Below are 23390 nucleotides of genomic sequence, written 5' to 3' on the forward strand. Positions count from 1 at the left end.
AATGATGATCATAGTTTATGCTTTTCATTAAAGATTTCAGATTCATCTGAAGAAGCAATGAAATTCTTAGATATTCCAACAGAAATCTCAACCTCTGACTCCAAACAAACAAAATATTGGGGGTTTTGAGATAACCACCATAATTCTTTCTCTTTTTGCAAAAGTTCCAAAAGAGCTTGGCCAAAAATTTTTATATCCTGTAACAGAATTTTAAGCTTTGCTTTTCTTTAAGTGTATGACAAAAGTGTACAATTATATGGTGTGGATCTAATGTTAATTTTTAATCTCTGCTTTCTAGATCGTTGCTGTCTTTAAAGGTACCTAGTCTGAACTGAGATGTGCTGTAAGTATAAAATACACACCAGAATTCAAAGATTTCATCTGAAATAAATGTAAAATGTCTCAATCATTTTTATATTGATTACAAGTTAAATGATAATAATTTAGATCTACTGTTTTAAATAAAATGTATTATTAAAATTGATTTCATTTGTTTTGCTTTACCTTTTTTTTTTTAAAGATTTTATTTATTTATGTGAGAGAGAGAGAGAATGAGAGCGAGCATGAGAAGGGGGATGGTCAGAGGGAGAAGCAGACTCCCTGATGAGCTGGGATCCCAATGCAGGACTCGATCCCAGGACTCAATCCTGGGACTCCAGGATCATGACCTGAACCAAAGGCAGTCACTTAACCCACTGAGCCACCCAGGCACCCCGACTTGTAGAAATTTTAAATTATACTTGTAGCTGGCATCATATTGCTACTGGACAACATATCTAGAGAATTCGTGAGACATAAGGGAAATATCAGATTATGTTTAGATTCTCTGTTTAATCACTCTGGTTTAATGTCATTCATTCATCCTCTTATGTATTCCATACCATTTCATATCCCGTATATATTTAAATAGAATGAGCCTTCATAGTTGCAGAGAACTCTTACCCCTTCTATATGCAATTGCTCGGTATTCACACTTGATTCGTCTTCATAAAGGTATTTATGATCCTGTTCCTAGTTTTATTCTGCCTGTATTATTTAAGATGCTGATTATTGAGGAGATTTGCTTTGTCTTGTTGAGTGATCTGTATGTAACAGGACTGCTGTGATGGTATGTTACCCCGAAGAATGTATTTTCTCCCTCTCAGTACTTAAGGTCTCCTCCAGGAGGCGCGTTTGACCTGCCAAGCACAACTTGGGAGGCTGTTACCTGCCCTGTGGATTTTTACCGAGAAAAGAAGTTACTAGGGAAGTTAGTATCAAAAAAGGTGTCCTTTGTGACAGTCACAAAGAAGTGGAGACTCTTGTGGTGCCATTAATCGGCTCTGTTGGCTGAGAGCCAGATATGTTGCTGTTTAATTATTTAAACAACAGGAAGGGGCCACCTTTTAATATATTATCTGATTTGATTCTTAAAGAAACACTATGGTTTTGATCTCAGCCCCAATTTTATAGATGAAGAATCTTAGACTCAAAAATTGATGACTTGCCTAGGGCCCCACAATTAGACCTCTCTTGCCTAGGTTAGCGCTTCTGATTACTTCCCTTGCATCTGCTGTTGTCTTCGCAAGGAAGTAATTCGTACTGAAAACTATAAATGGATGAAGCCAGAGAGTCTCCGTGGTAGATCTTGGGTTGAACAGGTCCCACCCTGGAATCTGCTCTGCATTTGTTTCAAAACATCAAATATTTGACTTCTGTGAAAATGATGCCAGGGTAAATCAGGCAGAACCGGAAACAGGAACTTACATAGAAGACTGTATTCTAGTGGCCATTTCAGATGTTTGAGTTTCTCTCTCCGTACAATAGAAATTAGGATAATATTTGTCAGGACTAGGCAAATAGGACATGCTGGTAGGTATAGTTGCCTTGTATATGACTCACTCCCAGTACAAAATACCCTTTGACATGACTCGGACATGGCTCTTTGATTGTGGGGGAGAATCAAACCCTGCTGGCCGTGCCCAACACAGAACTCCGTCCTCCTTGGCTTTCAGAACAGGATATTTGCTTACATTCCACTTCAGTTATGATCACTTTCCTTAAAGTCTGGCAGCTTTCTGTTTCTTAACTCTATTAAGTCTAAGTTCTTGTGCTTGATTTTCAAGGGCTTATATAATCTGACCTCCTCCAACTGCCCAAATTTATCTCCCACTACTCTTTACTAGGATCATTTCCCTCTGGAAAGATTAGATCCCCTTACTGTCCTTTAAACATTCTGCTGTCTTTTCTCTCATGTCACTTTCTTCACCTACCATTCCTTTCTTCTTAGAATCTAAATCCTACCTACTCACAAGACCTAACTCAAATTCCACCACTATCATTTACTATCCTCCTTCTTTTAATTCTTTGGTGCTTAGTATTTGTACCTGTTTTGAATGTGAAAATGCATCTTCATTTTAGCAATAATTATGTGGCTGGATTCGCCGTCTGCCTCCCATCCCCCACCCCATACTTAAAAGAAAAGTGACTGGTGTTAACAAGAGGGATTTGTTTATCTTTTAGGAGTTTCCACTCTGAAGAATATAATAGGATCCAGAGTCCTCCTGCACCCTTGAAGGTAGGAGCCAAGACTGGGCCTCCTTGGGCACAGGTATAACAAGTAGACCTATCTCCTGGACACTGTCCACAACGCATGACGCTGGACACAAAAAGTCAGAAATCTGGGAAGAGAGAACTCAGGGTGTCCAGCAGGAAATGATACTGTGCAAAAGCTAACCTGACAGAATAAAACAAAAATGTGTTTGTTACTCTTCTGACTCACTATATTGTAACCAATCACAGTGTTTTCATGTTTAAGACCTTTACTAGGATTTACCTGGTTTATGACTCTCCAGTTACCTTTCAGGATAACCATATAGTGCTCAATTAAGGCCATTACTCAAAATAAATGTATTTATTTCAGTCTGAGCCTTCCTTTCCAGTTTGTGGACCAAAAAATTAACACCCAAGAGAAAAGTCATCTGATGGAATGTCTCTCTGTAACAACCTTGCCCCATGGAGCTGGGGGGTGGAGGGGGGTTGGGGGGTTGACAGGCTCAGGCAGCTTTACTCCCCCCACACCTACTGGTGTGACCACTGAATAAAAGCAACACACTAAGTCCAAAAAGCAAACAAAAAAGATAACCATATTTCATCTCTTTCTATCAATTACACTTTACTTTCTGTCAATTACTTTTCCCCATATAATTTTTTTTACTTTATTGAGATATAAATGCTATTTCAAAATAAATAAATTCTATTTAAGTATTTAAATTTTCTCACTTTCTGAGTTCTGACCTATGCATATACACCTGAGACCATTACCACAAGGGAAGGAACATAACCAGCATCTTCAAGTTTCTTTGTGTTCCTTGTCTCCCTGTCCTATTTAAGTATGTGTTTTTTTGGTGTGGTTTATTTCACTCAGAATCTCCTTGCCATTGCTAGTATCAATAGCTCCTTATTATTTTTTTTAAAGATTTTATTTATTTAGAGAGAGAGCATATGTGCAAGTGTGGGGAGAGGGGCAAAGGAGAGGGAGAATCCCAAGCAGACTCCTCACTGAGCATGGAGCCCCACACCAGGCTGGATTCTGGGACCTTGAGATCCTGACCTGAGCCAAAATCAGGAATGAGCTGCTTAAGCAACTGAGCCACCCAGGCACCCCAATAGCCCCTATTGATGAACAATATTCCAAAATTTAATACCTGTGTATCTGCCAATGGACAGCTAGCTTTTTGGTTGGTTGGTTTGTTTTTACTATTACAAATGAAGCTAATATGAACATTTGTGAGCAAGTCTTAGTGAGGACATAACTTTTATTCTCTTGATTAAATACCCAGGAGTGGAAAAACTGGGTTCATATGGTAGATGTGGTTTAATTTTTAAAGAAATTGCCCCCAACTGCCAATTATTACCAGCAGTGTCAGGAGAAATCCAATTTTCCTCATCTTTGTCAACACTTGTATGATTAGTCTTTATTTTAGTAATTCTAGTGGATATTCAATGGTACTCATTGTGGTTTTGATTTGTATTTTCCTAATGGTTAATGATGGTGGATATCTTGTCATATACATGTTTGCCATGTGTGTATCTTCTAAGGTGAAGTGTGTATTTAAACATTGTGCCCCCTTTTTGGAAATTGGGTTGTCTTCTTATTTGTAAGTTATAAGGTTATTTATATATTCTAGGCTTAATTCTTTTGGATATGTGTTTTGCAAAATTTTCTCCTAGTCTGCAGTTTACCTTTACATTTTCATTAATAGTGAATATGGAAGTGAGAGCAGAAGTTTTTGTTTTGATAAAGTACAGTGTATTGATTTCTTTTCTTTTAGAGTTCATGTTTTTTGTGTGTATTTAGAAATTTGCCAAACCAGAGGCACCTGGGTGGTTCAGTTGGTTAAGTGACTGCCTTTGGCTCAGATTATGATCCTGGAGTCCCAGAATCAAGTCCTGCCTTGGGCTCCCTTCTCAGGGGGAGTCTGCTTCTCCCCTTGACCCTCCCCCTTCTCATTCTCTCTCTCTCAAATAAATAAAAAAAATCTTTAAAAGAAAAAAAAAAAGAAATTTGCCAAACCCAAGGTCAAGAACATAGGAAACGTGGAAACATAGAAGAACTATGTTTTCTTCTAGAAGTTTTATAGCTTTAGATTTTACATTTAGGTCTACGATGTATTACCAGTCAATTTTTGTATGTTATGTGGTAAGGGTTGAGGTTAATGGATTTTGTCTGTTTCATCCTAGTTGGATCATTTACTGTCAAAAAGTTGTTCATAAAATTCCCTTGATATTTATTTATTTATTAATTATAAAGAGAGACAGAGAGAAGGAAAGAGGCAGAGGCGGAGGGAGGAGCAGAGCACATCAGATCCCCACAGAGCTGGGATCCCAATGTAGAGCTCCATCCCAGGAACCTGGGATCATGTTCTGAGCTGAAGGTAGACACTTAACCAAGGTGCCCCTTCCTCCATATTCTTTTAATGTCTGTACTATCTGCCGTGATGTCTTCTCTCTCATTTCTGGTATTGATAATTAGTGTCACATCTCTTTTATTTTCCTTCCTACTGAGTCTGATTGATTTTCTCTATTTTCTTTTCTTTTTTTTTTTTTTTTAACCCCTGAGCTTATCTTTATTATTTCCTTCCTTCTGCTTGGGTTTTAATTTGCTTTTCTTTTTCTAGTTTCTTAGGGTAGAAGCTGAGGTTGTTGATTAGAAACTTTTCTGGTTTCCTAACCCTCTAAAAGTCTTTTATGATATCCCACAAATTTTGACATGTTGTGTTTTCACTTTTATTTGCTATGAAATACTTCCTAATTTCTAATTTGATTTCTTCTTTGACTCCTGAGTTATTTAAAAATTTCTTACTTAGGGGTGCCTGGGTGGCTCAGTTAGTTAGATACCTGACTCTTGATTTGGGCCCATGTCATAGTCTCAGGGTCATGGGAGCAAGCCTCAAGTCAGGCTTTGCACTCAGTGCAGAGTCTGCTTGTCCCTCTCCCTCCCTCGACTTGCACTCTTTCTCAAATAAATAAATAAGGTCTTAAAAAAATAAAAGTTTGTTACTTAATTTCCAAAATCTGGAGATGTTCTCAATTTTTTTTTGTTACTGATTTCTAAATTAATTCCATGTGGTAAGAAAACATACTTCACCTGTTTTGGAATTTTTTAAATGTATTGCTTTGTGGTCCATGATCACGATAAATGTTCCATAGTCAAGAAGAATGTATACTCTGCTGTTGTTGGGTGGAGTGTTCTATAGATATCAGTTAAGTCAACTGATGGTGTTTAAGTCTTTTACAACCTTACTGACTTTCTAGCTACTTGTTCTATTAATCACTGAGAAAGGGATATTGAAGTCTCCAACTATAATTATGAATTTGTGCAGTACTCCCATCTGTTTTTGCTTTCTGTATTTTGAAGCTTTCTTATTAGGTATATAAACATTTAAAAATTGTTATATTCTCTTGATGAATTGATTTCCTTAAAATTATGAAATGTTTTCTCTTATCCTTGGTAAACATTCTTGGGTGTGAAATATACTTTCTCTGGAAACAAAACAAATGAATGAAGGCGAAGAAGAGAAGTGACTATTTAAAGGAGTGGGGAGGGAGAGATAGAGAAATCAAGAAACTGAGTCTTAATTAGAACAAACTGGTGGTTTTGGGGGGGATGGATTAAAAGGCGATGGGGATTAAGGAGTTCATGTGTGATAAACCCCAGGTGAATTATTGAATCACTATATTGTACACCTGAAATCAATATAACAATGTATGTTAACCAACTGGGATTAAAATAAAAGCTTAAAAAGAAAAAGAAATCTACCTTGTCTGATATTAATATGGCTATTCCAGCTTCCTTATGATTAGCATTAGTTTAGTTTATCTTTTTTATTTAAAGTGTGTTTTCTTGTAGGAAGCATATAGTTTTGCTTTTTAGTTTTTTTTTTTTTTTAAGATTTATTTATTTTTTAGTGAGAGTAGGGAGGGGCAGAGGGCAAGGGAGAGAGTGAGAATTTCAAGCAGACTCCCCTCTGAACATGAAGCCCAGTGGGGGGCTCAATCTCACAACCCTGAGATCATGACCTTAGTCAAAATCAAGAGTCAGGTGCTTAACTGAGCCACCTGGAAACCCTGTGTTTTTCCTTTTTATTTTTATTTATTTATTTTTAAAATATCTTATTTGTCAGAGAATGAGAGAGAGCAAGCAGGAGAAACAATAGGTAGAGGGAGAAGCAGGCTTCCCACTGAGCAAGAACCCTGACGTTGAGCTCAATCCCAGGACCCTGGGATCATAACCTGAGCTGAAGGCAGACACTTAACCCACTGAGCCACCCAGCCTTACCAGTTTTGCCTTTTTAAAATTGAATCTGAAAATCTATGCCTTTAAAGGAATTTTTAGACCATTTACATTTAATGTAATTAATGATATGATTAGATTTAACTTTGTTGTCTTACCATTTTTCTTCCTGTTTGTATCTTCTGTTCTATGTTCCCCCTTTCCTCTTTTTCTGTCTCCCTTTGGATTAATTAAGCATGTGTCTTCTCCTCTGTTGACTTACTAGCTCTAACTCTGTGATTTTGTTGTTTGTATTCCATAGTACCTTTAGCTTATACACATCTTTAGCTTATTACAGTATACCTTCATGTGATATTTTATCACTTCTGTTATAGCTTCCATTTCTCCTCTTCTGCTTTCATGCAATTGTGATCATACATTTTATTTGTATATATGTTATGAACCTCCCAATATGTTATTAATTTTGCTTTAAATCATTAATTATCTTTTAAAGAGATTTTTTAAATAAGAAAAAAGTATTTTACATTATTTTATTGTGTGTACTTTAGATATATATTTCATATTTGCCCACCTATATACACTTTTTATATTCTTCCTTTGTTAGATTCAGATTTCCATCCAGTAATATCTCTCTGCCTAAAGAGCTTCAACATTTCTTGCAGTATAGATATGGTAGTAATGAATTCTTTAGCTTTTGTGTGTCTGAAAATGTATTCCAACATCTTTTTGCTTTGTTTTGCATATTTGTTTTTTATGATGGGAATCTATTTTTTTGTAATAGTGTTACATATAATTCACATAACTAAACAATTCATCCATCTGAAGTGTATAATTCAATGGTTTTTCATATGTTCACAGAATTCTGCATTACCACAATCAATTTTAGAACATTTTTTATCACCCCCAGAGAGAAATCCTGTACTCTTTATCTGTCTCTTTCCAATACGCTTATCTCCTTAAGCCCTAGACAACCAATAATCTACTTTCTGTCTCTATAGATTTAAATATTCTGGTCATTTCATATAAATGGAGCCATGTAATATATGGTCTTTTGTAGCTGGCTTTTTCATTCAGCACAATGTTTTGGAGGGACATTTCTGTTTTAGCATATATCAATATTTCATTCGTTTTTTATTGCTGTTGTATTGATATATCACATTTTATTTATTCATTTATTAACTTGATGGACATTTGTATTGTTTATAGCTTAGACTATTATGAATAATGATGCTGTGAATATTTGTGTATGAAGTTTTGTGTGGATATATATATTTTTTAAGATTTTATTTATTTATTTGAGAGAGAGCATGTGCATGAGCTGGAGAGGGGCTCTCTGCTGAGCAGGGAGCCCAGTGTGGTACTCAATCCCAGGACTCTGGGATCATGACCCGAGCCGAAGGGAGATGTTTAACTGACCGAGCCACCTAGGCTCCTGGATATATGTTTTTATTTCTATGGTTATTTTTCTAGGAGTGGAATTAATTGGTTGTATATTATCTCTATTTTTAACCTCTTGAGGAATTGCCAGGTTGTTTTCCAAGGTGGCTTACGTTTTTACCCTCCTGGCCATTGTATATTTTCTCTGGAGTAATGTCCATTCAAATAGTTTGCCTTGGATTTTTTTAAAAATTAGGTTGTCTTTTTATTATTGAATTTTAAGAGTTCTTTATATTTTCTAGGTGCAAATACCTTGTCAGACATAGGAATGGCAGGTATTTTCCTCCCTTCTGTGTGGTTATCTTTTCACTCTCTCTTTTTTAAAAAATATTTTATTTATTTATTTGACAGGGAGAGTGAGAGAGCAGAGGGAGCAGAGAGAGAGGGAGTTGGGAGAAGCAGGCTCCCCATTGAGCAAGGAACCTGGTGTAGAGCTTGATCCCAGGACCCTGAGATCATAACCTGAGCTGAAGGCAGACACTTAAGTGACTGAGCCACCCAGGTGCCCCAATCTTCTCCCTCCTCATATCCTTTGAAGAACAGAAGTTTTGAGTTTGGTAAAGTCCAATTTATCTATTTTTTCTTTGGTTGCTGTGCTTCTGATGTCATATCTAAGAAATCATTGCCTACTCCCAAGATTTTCTCCCTATGTTTTCCTCTAAGATTTTTACAATTTTACCTCTTACATTTAGGTCTATGATCCATTTTGAGTTAATTTCTCTTTGTAGTGTAAGGTGTGGTTCCATTTCATTCTTTTGCATAAAGATATCCAGGTGTCCCAGCATCATGTGTTGAAAGACTTCACCTCATCTTTGAAAAATATTTTCACTTGGTATACAACTCCAGAGTGTCGTTTTTCCACCAGCACATTAAATATGTCAAACAGCTGGGGTTTTTTGTTTCCATTTTCCAATGAGAAGTCTTTTGTCACTTTATCCTTGCTCATCTGTACGTAGTATGTTTTCTCTAAATGAATTTCATTTTTTTTTCCATCGTCACTGGTTTTAAGCAATTTAACATGTCTTAGTGTTGTTTTCTTCATGTTTCTTGTGCTTGAGGTTTGTGGAGCTTCTTGATCTGTGAGTTTTCAGCAAATTTGGAATGCTTTTGTTATTTCTTCAAACATATTTCTGTCTCCCACCTCCTTCTGGGACCTCATTTACACATCTTTTGGACTGAAGTGTGCATGCACATTGGTGCCCAATTCATTTCTTTCAGTCTCTTTGTCTCTCCATTTCTTTTTGGAGAGTTTATATTACCATGTCTTCAGGCTCAGTAATGTTTTCTTATGCAGTGTCTAATCTGTTATTAATCCCATCCATTGTATTTTTCATTTCAACCATTTTTTTGTTCACCAAGTTTAATTTGGGTCATTTTTATATACTCTTATTTTGCATGCTCATGCTTTTCTATAGCATCTCTAATATACAGAATAGAACTGTGTTAATATCCTTGTGTAATAATTCTTTCATCTGTGTCATTTGTGAAAGTTTCTGTTGACTGATTTTTCTTTTCATTATAGGTTGTATTTTCCTGCTCCTTTTAATGCCTTATAATTTTTTATTGGATCCCAGACATTGTGAATTTACCTTTTCAGTTCTGCACTTAAATGTTCTTCAACTTTGTTCTTGAATGCAATTAATTTACTTGGAAGTATTTTTAGATTTTCTTTTTAAAGCTTTCTTTGTTTGAGAGTGAGAGAGAGTGCAAATGAGCAGGGTAGTGGGAGAGGGAAAGGGAGAGAAGCAGACTCCCTGCTGAGTGTGGAGCCTGAAGTGGGGCTGGATTTCACAACCCTGAGATAATGACCCTAGCCAAAACCAAGATTCAGATGCTTAACTGAGCCACCCAGGTGCCCCAAATATATTGATATTTTCAAAGCTTGTTTTAAAGCTTTGTTAGGGTAGCTTTTAGTTGTAAGCTGACAATTTCCCCTTTGCTGAACAATCTACGAGATGCCCTGTTTATTATAGATTTTCCTCTCTTGCTGGTGGAGCACAAACTGTTGTTTCCTCCAACAGTTTTCTTCCTACCCTCTCTGGTGATTCTTTCACTGGTTTCAGGTAGTTCTTTGCACACAGGTGCTTATCATTGTTCAGTTGAAGACTTGACAGAACCCTCCGCTGTTCTCTGGAGCTCTGTGCAGTTGTCTTTCCCATGCACCTCTCTTTTCACTTGTTCTCTTCCCTAGCTGCCTTGACCTCCCCAAACTTTCAAATCTTTCTCCTCAACTCAAGGAGATGACCTGTTTGCATGTCCTTCTCTGGCTGTGGCCTGGAAAATTCATCCAGAGAGTAAGCTGAGGCAATCATAGCACTCCCCTCATTTGTTCCACTTTTTGTAGAGACCACTGCTTGTTGTCCAACGTCTAAAAATTATTGTTTCATATACTTTGCCCAATTTTTTCATATGTTTAACATGGGAGGGTAAATCTTGCCCCTGTTACTCCATCTCGCCTGGAAGCCATTGTCCTCAATAAATATTTTATACCATTCTCTGGACTCTAAGTGGCCTCATTGTTGGCAGTAGACTGTGTTCTTTCTGGTAACTTCAGTATTACACCTTCTAGAAGTTTCTGGGCAGGCACCATGGAGTTTACAATTATATATATTATTATTCTGTTTCATCTTTGTTTCAAATGCATTTGTCTTTCCTTCTCAGGCAGACTGACAATTCTTTAAGGGCAAAAACCCTCCAAGTCCAATTTTTTATGCCCCCCCCAACTAGACACATTTATTTTTTTAAGTCTTACTCAACCTTATCCAGTAAAAATTCCATTTGAGGTGTTACCAAATAATATACCTGGGATTTGAATTTATGTTAAGCATCAGGGCCACATACTCAAATGCTATTAATGATGAATGCTGATTCATCCACTATAATTTTATATATATATTATATATTATATATTTATATATATACATACATACAAACATTGTATACATATATATACACACACACACACACACACACACTCACATACATATATAGTGGCAGAAAGAACCACCCTCATTGTGGTCAGCTCAGAATTTTTTTCTGTCCACTGAACTTGTTAATATTTCTTTAAGGCAATAATAATAATAACAACAATAATGATAATGAATGCAGATAAATGAAAATCCCAGAAAATCAACAAGCTAAGTAGGCAGTTCTTCAGCAACTGAGAGCTCTCACCCTTCATACAAAAGCATATCTGAATATTAGTCAAAGTAAATATTAGTGAAATAATATTGAATTAGATCATTTTGTAATTTTGGCTTTTCCACCAATGAATTGTCATTAATTCTACCCCAAATAGAAATAAGAAAAATTAGAATTACCTTTATCTGCTTTATCTATTCCAGTAATACATAGGAAAAAAACACACTGCAATTTAATTCACTCCCTCTATAATAAATATGCCCTCAATCAACAATAAATGTATTCCAGATTCTGTTCCAGGTGTTGAGGATGCTGCTGAGGGGAAGACACAAAATGCCTTGTTCTTATAGCTTATTTCCTCTTGATGCTATTAACATATGGAGGCTCCCTGTAGGTTAATGATATAAAATATTTATACTATGTGAGTTATCATGAGTTGATCCCACAAATCTTTTGTTGAGTATCTTATACATTCCAGACACTTTTCTAGGCATTTATGTTATAGGAATGAACAAAGTAAATTCCTTGCTTCCCTAAAACTTATATTTGGGGTGGGGGAAGGCAGTCAGATAGATACATGTAAGGCTGGTGGAAGTACTCTAAAGAAAAACAAAGCTGGATGGTGAACTCCATATTCTTGGAAGGAGCTCTATTTTATGGAGAGTGATAAAGAAAGGCCTAACAAGAAATGGTCTTGCTACAGACACTTGATAAAGTGAGGGATCTAGTCCGGTGGACTCTTTGGGAAAACCGTTCCAGGCTGATGAATTGCAAGTACAAATGCTCTGATGCAAGAGTGGGGCTTAGTGAGTTTGAGTAGAACCAGCTGAGCAAGACGAGAGTGTTAGGAAGTGGGGGTAAAAGGGATTAGCGAGGTCAGATCAAGTAAGACAATGTAGTCCTTCATAAAGACAGGGCTGTCCATGCATTTTACTTGGAAGTGGGAAGTGGAAAGCTGTAGGAAGGTTTTGAGCAGAGGAGAGAGAGGACCAAATTTATGACATGAAATGATTACTCTGGTTGCTGTTGACACAGTAGACCTTGGGAGGCAAAGGCAGAATAGTCAGAAACTGATGTAATCTAGGTGAGAGATAATGGTGGCCTGGTCATACAGTGTTCACATAGGAGGTGGTGAGAGTGGTCAGATTCTGGATGTAGTTCCGATGCTTATGCTGAGTGAAAACAGACAAAAAAAGAAGACATACTGTATGACTCCACTTATAACAAATGCCAGAAATTATAAATCAATCTATAGCAACAGAAGGTTGTTTGGAGACAGGCAGGAAAGGGGAGGGAAGGATTACAAAGGAGCATGAGGACTCTTTTATTCGTGATGGATATAGTTAATTATCTTAATCATAGTGATGGTCTCAGGTATCAGTATCTGTAGACTCAGGTCTACAGTACAAACTGTACACTTTATTGTTTTTTAATTTTTGTTAAGGGTTTTATTTATTTATTGGCAGAGAGAGAGAGAGAAAGCAAGAGAGCACAAGCAGGGGGAATGGCAGAGAAGGAGGGAGAAGCAGCCTCCTTGCTGAGCAGGGAGCCCAATGTGGGGTGGGGCTTGATCCCAGGACCCTGAGATCATGACCTGAGCTGAAGGCAGACATGTAACTGGCTGAGTCACCCAGACTCAGTCAGCCCCCAAACGGTACACTTTAAATGTGTGCAGTTTGTTACACACAAGTTATTATATGCAGCTTATTATATGTAATATGCTAATTACCTTCCAATAAAGCCATCAAAATAAAGAGAGCTCAGGATTGTCTGATGGATTGGATTTGGGTGTGAGAAAAAGGGTGCCAGGAAGTAAGTTTTTGACTTGAACACCAGGAAGATGGGAATTAAAATGGCATTTGTGGAGATATGGAAAGACTGACCAATGCAAAGTGCTCCAACCACCTGCAGAACATCGCAGGTGCTCTTCTCTGGGCTGATGTGTGGGCTTGTGGGCTTTCCTTCCTTCTTTGCACATACAGATAATTCAGTTACACTGATTTAAACAGGATTTTGCTTCCCCTAGTCAGAAAGAAAGTACAAAAGTTTCATGTTGCTTGATGGAGGCTTTACAGAGTTGTGATTAAAAGGGAGGACGCGGGGGTTGGCACCTGGGTGGCACCTGGGTGGCTCAGTGGGTTAAGCCTCTGCCTTCGTCTCAGGTCATGATCCCAGGGTCCTGGGATCGAGCCCCACATCAGGCTCTCTGCTCAGCAGGGAGCCTGCTTCCCTCTCTCTGCCTACTTGTGATCTCTCTCTCTCTCTGTCAAATAAGTAAAAAAATAAAAGGGAGGACATTCCCCGGGTTTGAATCTGATTTCCATCTCTCACTAGATGTGTGAATGCCCCAATTTACTCATCTCAGATATGGAAGATAGTAATAGCATCCTCTATTGTTGTGAAGATTCGATGAAGAAAGAGCTCAGTAAAAGGAACTTTGAATTTATTAGCTTTTCCCTACTTGCTATTTATTCTTTAGCAGTTTTTGTGTCAGTTGGCTTCCACTAATTTGTGGATTTCTTTAGTCAAGGGCCAGGTACCTTGTCTTTTTTTTTTTTTTTTTTTAAGATTTTATTTATTTATTTGACAGAGCACAAGTAGGCAGAGCAGTAGAGGGAGAGGGAGCAGGGCGCCTGATGGGGGACTGGGATCCCAGGACCCTGGGATCATGACCTGAGTTGAAGGCAGATGCCAGATAGGCACCGGGTATCTTGTCTTTTGATCCACGTCTTTCCCACACCACCCTACTGTCTGGCATGCATAAATAATAGCATAAAGTGGAAGCTCAACACATTTGAATTAAATTACTTATTCCCTTAGGGATAAAAGGCCCAAGAATCTTAAGATCTCAGCTCTGGTATACACTGCCAGCCCCTATCCTCCAAGGCTCAGAAAGAGACCAAGCCGGCCACCAGCTCATTTTCCATCGCCAACCCACCCTTCCACTCATGCCCCTTCCAATCGAAGGGGATCGTAGAGGGGGCCCCCAAAGAACCCCTGGGAGGGACGCCTGGGTGGCTCAGTTGATTGGACGACTGCCTTCAGCTCAGGTCATGATCCCGGAGTCCCGGGATCGAGTCCCACATCGGGCTCCCAGCTCCATGGGGAGTCCGCTTCTCCCTCTCACCTTCTCCTCGCTCATGCTCTCTCTCACTGTCTCGCTCTCAAATAAATAAATAAAATCTTAAAAAAAAAAAAAAAAAGAACCCCTGGGAGCCCGAAGATGGAGCCTGAAGCCAGAGACTAACAGTGGCAGCTCGTGGGAGGGATCCGGTAGTTCGGAAAAGGGGGCACCAAACCAAGAATGGGGGTGAGGGTGGCGGGGGGCGGGGGCTGGTTCGGGCTGGACCAGAAATGAGAAGCTGCGAGAAGGAGCCAGAAAAGGACCCCGTAGTGGGTTGGCGGGATGAGGGCTCAAAGGTCGCAGAGAGGGGTGAGCGACGAACGCCGCGGCGCGGAGGGCGAGTGCGAAGGGACCGGGCGAGCGAGGGGACACTGGGCCGCCGTCCGCGGGGGCCGCGAGCGCGGAACTGCGCGAGGGAGAGCGCACGCCCCCTCCGGCGCCCGCAGCTCCCGGCCGAGGCCGTGCTGACGTGTCGCGGGGAACGCCGCGGCCTCCGGCGCCGCCCCGCCGCGCCGCGCCCCGCCCGCCGCGCTCCGCCCTCGGCCCCGCCCGCGGGCGGCCGCCCGGCCTCGCCACCGCCTCCGCGCCGCCGGCTCCCCCGCGGTGACCACAACATGGCTGCGGCGCCGCGGCTGCTCTTCTGGCTGCTCCTGCTCGGGCAGCCCTGGCGGGTGCCGGGCCAGCCACACGCGGACACGAGCCGGCGCTTCGCGGAGCACAAACTGTGCGCGGACGAGGAGTGCAGCAGTGAGTGGCAGGAGGGCGGCGGCGGCGGGGCCGCGCGGGGGCGGGAGCTGGGCAGCCCCACGAGCCGGCTGGGGGCGCAGGCCGGGCGGGCGCGGCGCGGGGATGGGCGAGTTGCCGGTGCCCCGCGCCGTCCCCTCGGCTCTCGGCTCCCGCGGGCGCTGGCCAGGGGGCTGCGCCTCCCACTTGTTGCCGGCCTTTCCTTTCCTCCGCTGATCTGGCGGGGTTTGGGGTGGCGGTGGCCCCCGGTTCCCCCAGGGACGGCTCGCAGCGTCCGCTCCCCGCCCGGCCCCGAGGGGAGACGGAGCAGTTGGGGTGCGCGCCGCGCGCCCTGGGCTCTCCGCGCTGCAGCGAGCGCTCTCCTGCCCCCGCCGCGGGGACCTGGGTGGGTGCAGTCGGGGCGCAGACTCGCGGAGGGCTCGGCGGGTGCTTTCCCGGCCGCAGGCTGGTGGTGGGGACGGGGAGGGCGCTGGCGCTGCCCCTTCGCCCTACTCCTTCTCTCGGATTTGGGGCTCGTGCCGCCTTTTGACAGGGATTGGAGTTCGGGTTTGGGACGAGCCCGGAGCCCAGGCGTGCAGGGTATTCCAAGGTCTCCGCCTCGGCTCTGCCTCAATCCTGTCATTTCTGTGCTTGGAAGTCTCCTTGCAAACAGCCAGGCGGGGAGGGCACCTAAGGAAGGCCAGCATCTTGCTGTCGAAAGAGGCCGAGAATCTGCATCGGCCACCTGGGACCGGCAGCTCCTCTTTGCGCAGGAAGCGGAATTGTGCCCCAGTCCTGGACTGGGGGCGGGGGATGGACTCTGGGCGGTGAGGAGGACAGAGATCTCCGGAGTCAGATGAAGAGGATTCTTAAAGAAATCATAATAAATATTTATTTATTTTCATAAACACGACCAGCCTTAGCCTGAGTCACTTGTGTTGTTGGAGTCTCTTCCCAAGTGTTTGTGGGACCGGGATCATTCTTGGGCCTCCCGGAGGGTCTTGAATAACCTTGTAACTTAGTGATCACCGCGTTCGGAAACGGTTGTTCAAAAATTGTAGACAACACGTATAGAAAAATGTTCATGTGGAAAGGCCGTATGCCTGCGGTTTAGCTATTTATATTCAAATCGGTGCTATTCAAAATCAAATTTCATAGTTGGGAGAGTTTGAATCTCTGCAAGGCTGTGAACAGGAAGCCGGGAGGCATCGTTGCGTTAAGCCATTCCTAGAGATAACCCCGGGGCTGAAACACGTCACCCAACACCACGAAAGCGGGGCCACTTCCACACTTCTCCCCTTCAGTTTTCTCCGAGCAAACCCAGGTGATTAGCAGGCGGGGTTGGCTAAGACCAAACGTTTGCCCCTCTTTGCTTCCAAGCACCCCCCTACTAGGATTCCTCAGAACCGGAGAGTTCTGAAGAGTCACATCGCTGATGCTTCCCCAGTACAGAGACGGGGATTGGAAGTGCCCTTACTTGTCGCAGAATTTGAGAAATGGCATGTGTCCAGACAGAACCAAAACACAAGGGGCAGTAGCCCCGCCTGTTGCATAAAGTATCTAGTAAGGTGTGTGTGTGTGTGTGTGTGTGTGTGTGTGTGTGAGAGAGAGAGATCGCACTGTTCTCCTGTGTTTTTCAGAAAGTTGTTCCACAGTGTGTGGTAATGTTGTCATCTAATTTATTGTTACAACTTTTTAGTGATCTCTTCTAAGTGGGAAACAAACATTGCCATTTCCAGTTGCAGTAGAATCCCCGATCTTTAAATTGTCCATCACCTTCAGTCTGGTCTTTCCCCCAGTTATATCTGAATTAGGTTGCTGACAAGTGTGGATTTTAGCTTCAAAATCCACATCACTGCCCTCCTATCTATCTGTTCGTCCCTCAGATATGTATTTAAAGATGCATTTTATTTTTATTTATTTATTTTTTAAAAAAGATTTTATTTATTTATTTGACATTCAGAGATCACAAGTAGGCACAGAGAGGCAGGCAAAGAGAGAGGGAAGCAGGCTCCCTGCTGAGCAGAGAGCCTGATGCGGGGCTCGATCCCAGGACCCTCGGATCATGACCTGAGCCAAAAGCAGAGGCTTTAACCCACTGAGCCACTCAGGCACCCCTAAAGATACATTTTAATGTATTTGTGGCTCACTGGCTTTAAGAAAGGGTGTTCTTTCCATGTCACCTTTCTTTTGGTTTGTTTGTTTGGGTTTTTTTGCTATTTAATTGTATCTAGTATCCATTTCATCTTGTATCAGATTTGGCCAACAAGAAGAAAAAAATGCTGCTTCTACTATTTTCTAGACCAAGTGTGATTTAAGTCCTGCATTTTAAGACTGAAGGTACCTACTGCACATTTCTCAGAGTTTTGCTTGTTCAGCAACATGTGATGCCCACTTGTGATTTTGTCTATAGCCATAAATACAGAAGGTTATCTTCCTCTCGTGATGAAACCTTTGTAATGGTGGGTACGGTGAACATTACTTTCATAATAATTTGACGTTACCCCTTCATGTGATTGGACTGGTAATAGGATGTGATGTCCTTTCCCGTTTACTTATGCAGATACCGTAAGGGGAGAACAGTGTAATGAAGTCAACAGTGTTTACTACTGCATGGGAGTACTTACAGTCCCTTAACGACAGTGCCTTTTAGTGTTAGTTCAAGTTAATTGACCCCTTGGGGGTTCCTGGGTGCTCTCCCCCACCCCCTGTTACCTCTTCGTGTAGCCATGCTTAAGCCAGCCAGCATCTGCCCTTGAATTCATCCAATTGTGCCATGAATCTTTTTATGGCGGAAGAGCAGAGATTGAGGACAAGAAGGTTAGAGAGGGGACCAAGAGTTTCTTTTGACACCAGCTATGTGTGGCGGTGGACTCATTGCTTTTTGTTTATCCGTAGGGAAAAACAGGGAAAGTGGCCGTCTCTCTGCTCGTAGGGGGATGATAAATAACGATAAAGCTCTAAAGATTTTAGATACTCAGAGCCTATGGATTGAGAGCAATTGATTCCAGAGAGCACTGGAGAAACTTGGCTGTCGTTTACAGAATAGAGGACACCCTCCTATTGCCTGATAAATCAGAATGGACTGTGAAAGTTGAATCCTGATACCTGTTCTTCTCTCTTTTTTTTCCCCCCTGTCTGTGCATACAGTGTTAATGTACCGGGGGGAGGCTCTAGAAGATTTTACAGGTCCGGATTGTCGTTTCGTGAGTTTTAAAAAAGGGGACCCAGTATATGTGTACTATAAACTGGCAGGGAGACCACCTGAAGTTTGGGCCGGAAGTGTAAGTACAAATTTGACACACTTTATCTTCTTACTTTTTATTGGCTTGTTTAGCACTGTAGAAGGAAATAACTCTTTTCCTGGGGTCTTTGATGGAGTTCAGTGGTCCTCTCTGCTAGACTGGGAAAGCAGAAGGTGGCTGTGTGTCCCCGGCAGGCGTCAGGCCTGGCCCCGGGAAGGGGCTCTGCTCTTATCCTTTAACAGAACCAAACTGCTTCTGGTTGCTGCTTCTCAGCAGTAAGTCCCAGGCCTTATTGACTGTGAATGCTGCATCCATAGGAAAGGGTGTAGTGGCGAAACCTGAAAATTCTGAACTTTGCGCTTCACGACAGAAGGGTGCATGAAGCATTAGACTTAATCCTGCAAACCTTGTTCAGAACAGTGTTTCACGTGTTCACATTTGAAGTTCACTGTATGTGTATTTTTTTCTAAGTTATTAATATTTGTGAAAGATTGGCAGCTCTGGGACCGGTTACCTAACCATCTGTACTGTTATGAGTCTGTTAAAAAATCAAGATGTCCTTTCATTGTGTGTGTTTTGTTTCCTTGTTTTGTTCGCAACTTCTGGGTCGTCCTTTTCCTGCTCTTTGGACACCTGTTCCTGGACACCTGTTCCCCCACCTGCTGTCTTCCCAGTGGATTTTAGGGGGCCCTGAGGGCAGACATGGAAACCGATGACTCCATTGCGCTCTGATTTTTGTAAAAAAATTTTTTTGTTCAAGTATAATTAACTTAGAGTGTTCCGTTAGTTTCAGGTGTGCTGTAGAGGAACTCCACAATTCTGTGTGTTCCTCGGTGCTCATCATCATAACTGGACTCTTAATCCCCTTCACCTGTTTCACTCCTTCCTCCACCCACCTCCCCTGTGGCACCCACCAGTTTGTTCTCTGTATTCGGGTGTCTGGTTTTGTCTCCTTTTTCCTTTGTTTTGTTTCTTAAATTTCACATACAAGTGAGATCATATGGCATTTATCTTTCTCTGACCGACTTATTTTTCTTAGCATTATACCCTCTAGGTCCATCCATGTGGGTGCAAAGGCAAGATTTAGTTCTTTTTTATGGCTGAGTAATAGTCTGCTCTGTGTGTGTGTGTGTGTGTGTGTGTGTGTGTGTGTGCCACATCTTTATCCACTCATCAGTTGGTGGACACTTGGGTTGCTTCCACCTTTTGGCTATTGTAAGATTTTATTTACTTATTTAGATAATGAGAGAGTGCACTTGCAGGGGCAGGGCGGAGGGGGAGGGAAAGGGACAAGCAGACTCTGCTGAGCGTGGAGCCTTATGGGGCACTTGATCCCATGACCTGGGGCTCAATCCCAGGACCCAGAGATCATGACCTCAGCCAAAGTCAAGATCGGATGCTCAACCGACTGAGCCACCCAGGCGTGCCATTGGCTGTTGTAAATAATGCTCATGCTTTTGATGTTTTTAATGAGGAGATTCCCTAGGAGGGACCTAATTGAGAGGCTGATGAGTTCTTTTCCTTTCCTCTCTAAAAAGTGTGATGTGTGGACTGTTTATTTACTGAAAGTTGTAAGAGTCGTTGATGTCCTTAGGATTGTTCAAACTTTTAGGAATACCCAGTCCCCACTGTCAAAACTTTCCCTCTCAATAAAATACCACACCACAGAAAATAAGGCTTGAGAAACCTACACAAGGAAAAGTAGATTAATTTTGTTGGTGTTCCAGGTTCCTAGGGGGGACTCTTGAAAGACCAACTAATGGGTCAGGTTCAGCCCTTGTCATTTGGGCAGAATCCTGATCGAATCCGTAGATACAAAGAAGGATATGTTCTATCTCCTTCAACTCAACTACATGAGATTTCTTGATAGTCTTTACTCTTGGAACGTTTTTTTCTGTGTACCTAGGCTGCATGTTTTTTGTACAGTGAGGTGGTTAAGTTGGAGCATTTGGTACATGAGCTTGACTTGCATTTTCCTGTGGCCGAGGTCACTGCTCCTGCTGCCTCCTTAGGGAAGCACTGCTCTCAGCACCCAGCCAGAGGGCTCTGTGCTGTTTGATGATCACTCCGGTGGCACCTTGTTTGCACTGCTCACGTGGCATCCCTTTTACTGCTTTGTATTACAGTTGGTTTGTGTACCGTCTTTGCTCCTATAAAGTCATAAACCCCATAAGGGAAGGGCCCGTGTCTTACCCACCTTCCTTTTGAATATTCCCTTTCTGGGCAGAGGCACTTAATTTATATTTGTCCTGATAGTAGCCTATGCAGGATTTATTCTCTTGAACAAATGTTCTGATTCTCCCCAGTCAAATCAGCAGTTCCTTGGAGGGATGATATATGGAAACAAAATTAGAAATAAAGCTGACTTCCAGTCCTGAGGGTCCATGATTCTGAACCTCTTTTTGTCAGATCCTAAGACACAATAACCACCCCCCCAGTGTAAAAATATGGATTTTTTTTCCTTAAGATTTTATTATTTTTAAGAATCTCTATACTCAACATGTGACTTGAACCCACAACCCTCAGATCAAGAGTTACATGCTCTACCGACTGAGCCAGCCAGACACCACCAAAATATGGAGTTTTATATGACCTGTGGTGTCAATGGACAGAGACTACACAAAGACAAATGTATTTCCTTTATCCATGTATTTCTGATTTCTCTCCCTTTTCCAGATTTTTTCTTTTTTTTTCTTTCTTTCTTTCTTTCTTTTTTTTTTTTTTTTTAGATTTTATTTATTTATTTGACACAGAGAGAAAGAGACAGAGTACAAGCAGAGGGAGCAGCTGGCAGAGGGAGAAGGAGACTCCCCAATGAGCGGGAAGCCCGATTCGGGGACTCGATCCCAGGACTCTGGGATCATGACCTGAACTGAAGGCAGCCGCTTAACTGACTGAGCCACCCAGGTGCCCCCCCAGATTTTCTCCTAATAAAATTTTCCTGAAAAGGAAAAAAAGTATATTTTCTCTCAGTCTCTCCTCTTACTTCATGAAACTTACGCTTTAAGAAATTAAAAATTCTCTTCCCTTAGCTTTCAAAATCATTCTTGTTTCTGTTTTTTAGTTTTGTATTGGAGTCCTTTTTGGTTTTGTAGAATTTTAGATTTTAGCTGCCAGTGTAGTAGTTTTTAATTGCCCTGTCTTATCTAATCTTCAGGACCCTATTCTAGTACAAAGACTGGCTTTCTCGTATTTGCCAGGTATAACAGCAGCACTCCTAATGAGGATATTTTAGGAGTTGGTGATAAGATAGCCTTTTTCTTCTTTGGTGTGTTGGGTCAGCCTCCTTGGAAGAGATCTGCTTTCAATTTCAGATGCAGCCAGTAGAAGACAGTATATGCATCTCAAGAAGACACACTTTATGTATTTTAGCCATTAATGCTGTAGGTAAATGGTGTTGTTTTCTCTAGAGGTTTATTTTGCATGAAACTACAGCTTGATATATACATTAGTATGAATTTTATTTTCTTCCCCCAATACTGGAAAATCTAGTTTTTGAAAAAGCTACTATAGCCCATTCTATCAATAAATATTTGCTTTTTATTAATCACATATTTTTAGGAATTTTATATTCTTTTTACTTAATTTTCATGGCTGTTTACTGGTTTAAAAAAGACTTCTGAGTACCAGTTTATGAGCCAAAGCTGTGACATGTGCTGGTAAATTATTGCTAGAGGTTATTTGCAATTGTGTTTCTAACCAGCTTTCATTTTTTTTTTTTTTAAAGATTTTATTTTTAAGTGATCTCTATACCCAACATGGGGCTCAGACTCACAACCCTGAGATCAAGAGTCACTCGCTCTTCTGACTGAGCCAGCCAGGTGCCCCTGATTTGCATAGTAACAAAATATACAATAACTTTCTTTTATGTAGGTCTTTTATCTACTTGAGAAATCTGACTTTATGTGCTCTATGGTTAGAATTAAGTGGCATGTTGGGAGCGCCTGGGTAGCTCAGTTGTTAAGCGTCTGCCTTTGGCTTAGGTCATGATCCCAGGGTCCTGGGATCGAGTCCTGCATCTGGCTCCCTGTTCGGCGGGGAGTCTGCTTCTCCCTCTCCCACCCCCCTGCTTGTGTTCCCTCTCTTGCTGTCTCTCTCTCTCTCTCTCTGTCAAATAAATAAATAAAATATTTTAAAAAAATAGAATTAAGTTGCATGTTGAAGGGAAACTTGAGTGGTTTTAGAAGAGTTGGCTTTAAGATAGTCCGTACTTAATTTTCATTGGAATAATAATTTGTGTAATCTTAAGGGCAACTATCTGTCCCTTGTGGTTATGCCTCCCTACCTGTGTATTTCCTCTCACTGCTAAGAAGTCTGCCCCTTGTATTTCTCACACAGAATATTGATTGGTGTTTATCTTTTGCCCATTCTTTTATATAGGTGGGGCGTATTTTTGGATATTTTCCAAGGGATTTAATCCAGGTAGTCTATGAATATACTAAGGAGGAGCTACAGGTTCCAGCAGATGTAAGTTATGGACTTTTTTTTGGTTCTCAATTATAAGTTGCCTTTGAAATTCATCAGTGACAGTCAGTTAATGATTTTTGAAAGTCTTTGTGTTTTGGCCAGGAAAAAAAACCAAGTTCACATGTGTGTATCAAGTTTTAATTTAGAATCAGATTACCTTTAAAAATAGAAAAAAGAAGAAAGAAGAGTCTGAAAAGAATTTATAGGAGACTCTCATTATTTGGTAGTTGTCTAATATGTGTACTTGTATAGATAGGGTTTTTCTTCGCTGCTTTATATGAGAAAAAAATTAAGAATTCAGGATCTTCTTATTTAGTTACTTTCATTTTTTTAAAAATGTATTTATTTTAGAGCGCAAGCAAGCGTGAGCAGGGGGAGGGGCAGAGGGAGAAGGAGAGAAACTGAAGCAGACTTCACGCTGAGCACTGAGCCTAATACAGGGCTCGATTTCATGACCCTCAGATCATGACCTGAGCCA

The 23390-nt window shown here is 41.3% G+C and overlaps 1 protein-coding gene across 2 annotated transcripts in view; it reads left to right on the plus strand.

Moving 5' to 3' along the window:
• Nucleotides 1-15045: 15045 nt before the first annotated feature.
• The window catches only part of MIA3 (MIA SH3 domain ER export factor 3), a 55351-nt gene continuing 47006 nt past the window's right edge, over nt 15046-23390 (plus strand). For both annotated transcript variants that reach the window (XM_032872970.1, XM_032872971.1), the window contains exons 1-3: nt 15046-15224; nt 18351-18484; nt 22826-22912. In XM_032872970.1, coding sequence (XP_032728861.1) covers nt 15092-15224; nt 18351-18484; nt 22826-22912 — 354 coding nt within the window. In that variant the 5' untranslated portion in view covers nt 15046-15091. The remainder of the gene's footprint in view (nt 15225-18350; nt 18485-22825; nt 22913-23390) is intronic.

The sequence above is a fragment of the Lontra canadensis genome, unplaced genomic scaffold (assembly GCF_010015895.1).
Source record: "Lontra canadensis isolate GAN:19392208 unplaced genomic scaffold, GSC_riverotter_1.0 scaffold46, whole genome shotgun sequence".
NCBI classification, from domain to species: domain Eukaryota; kingdom Metazoa; phylum Chordata; class Mammalia; order Carnivora; family Mustelidae; genus Lontra; species Lontra canadensis.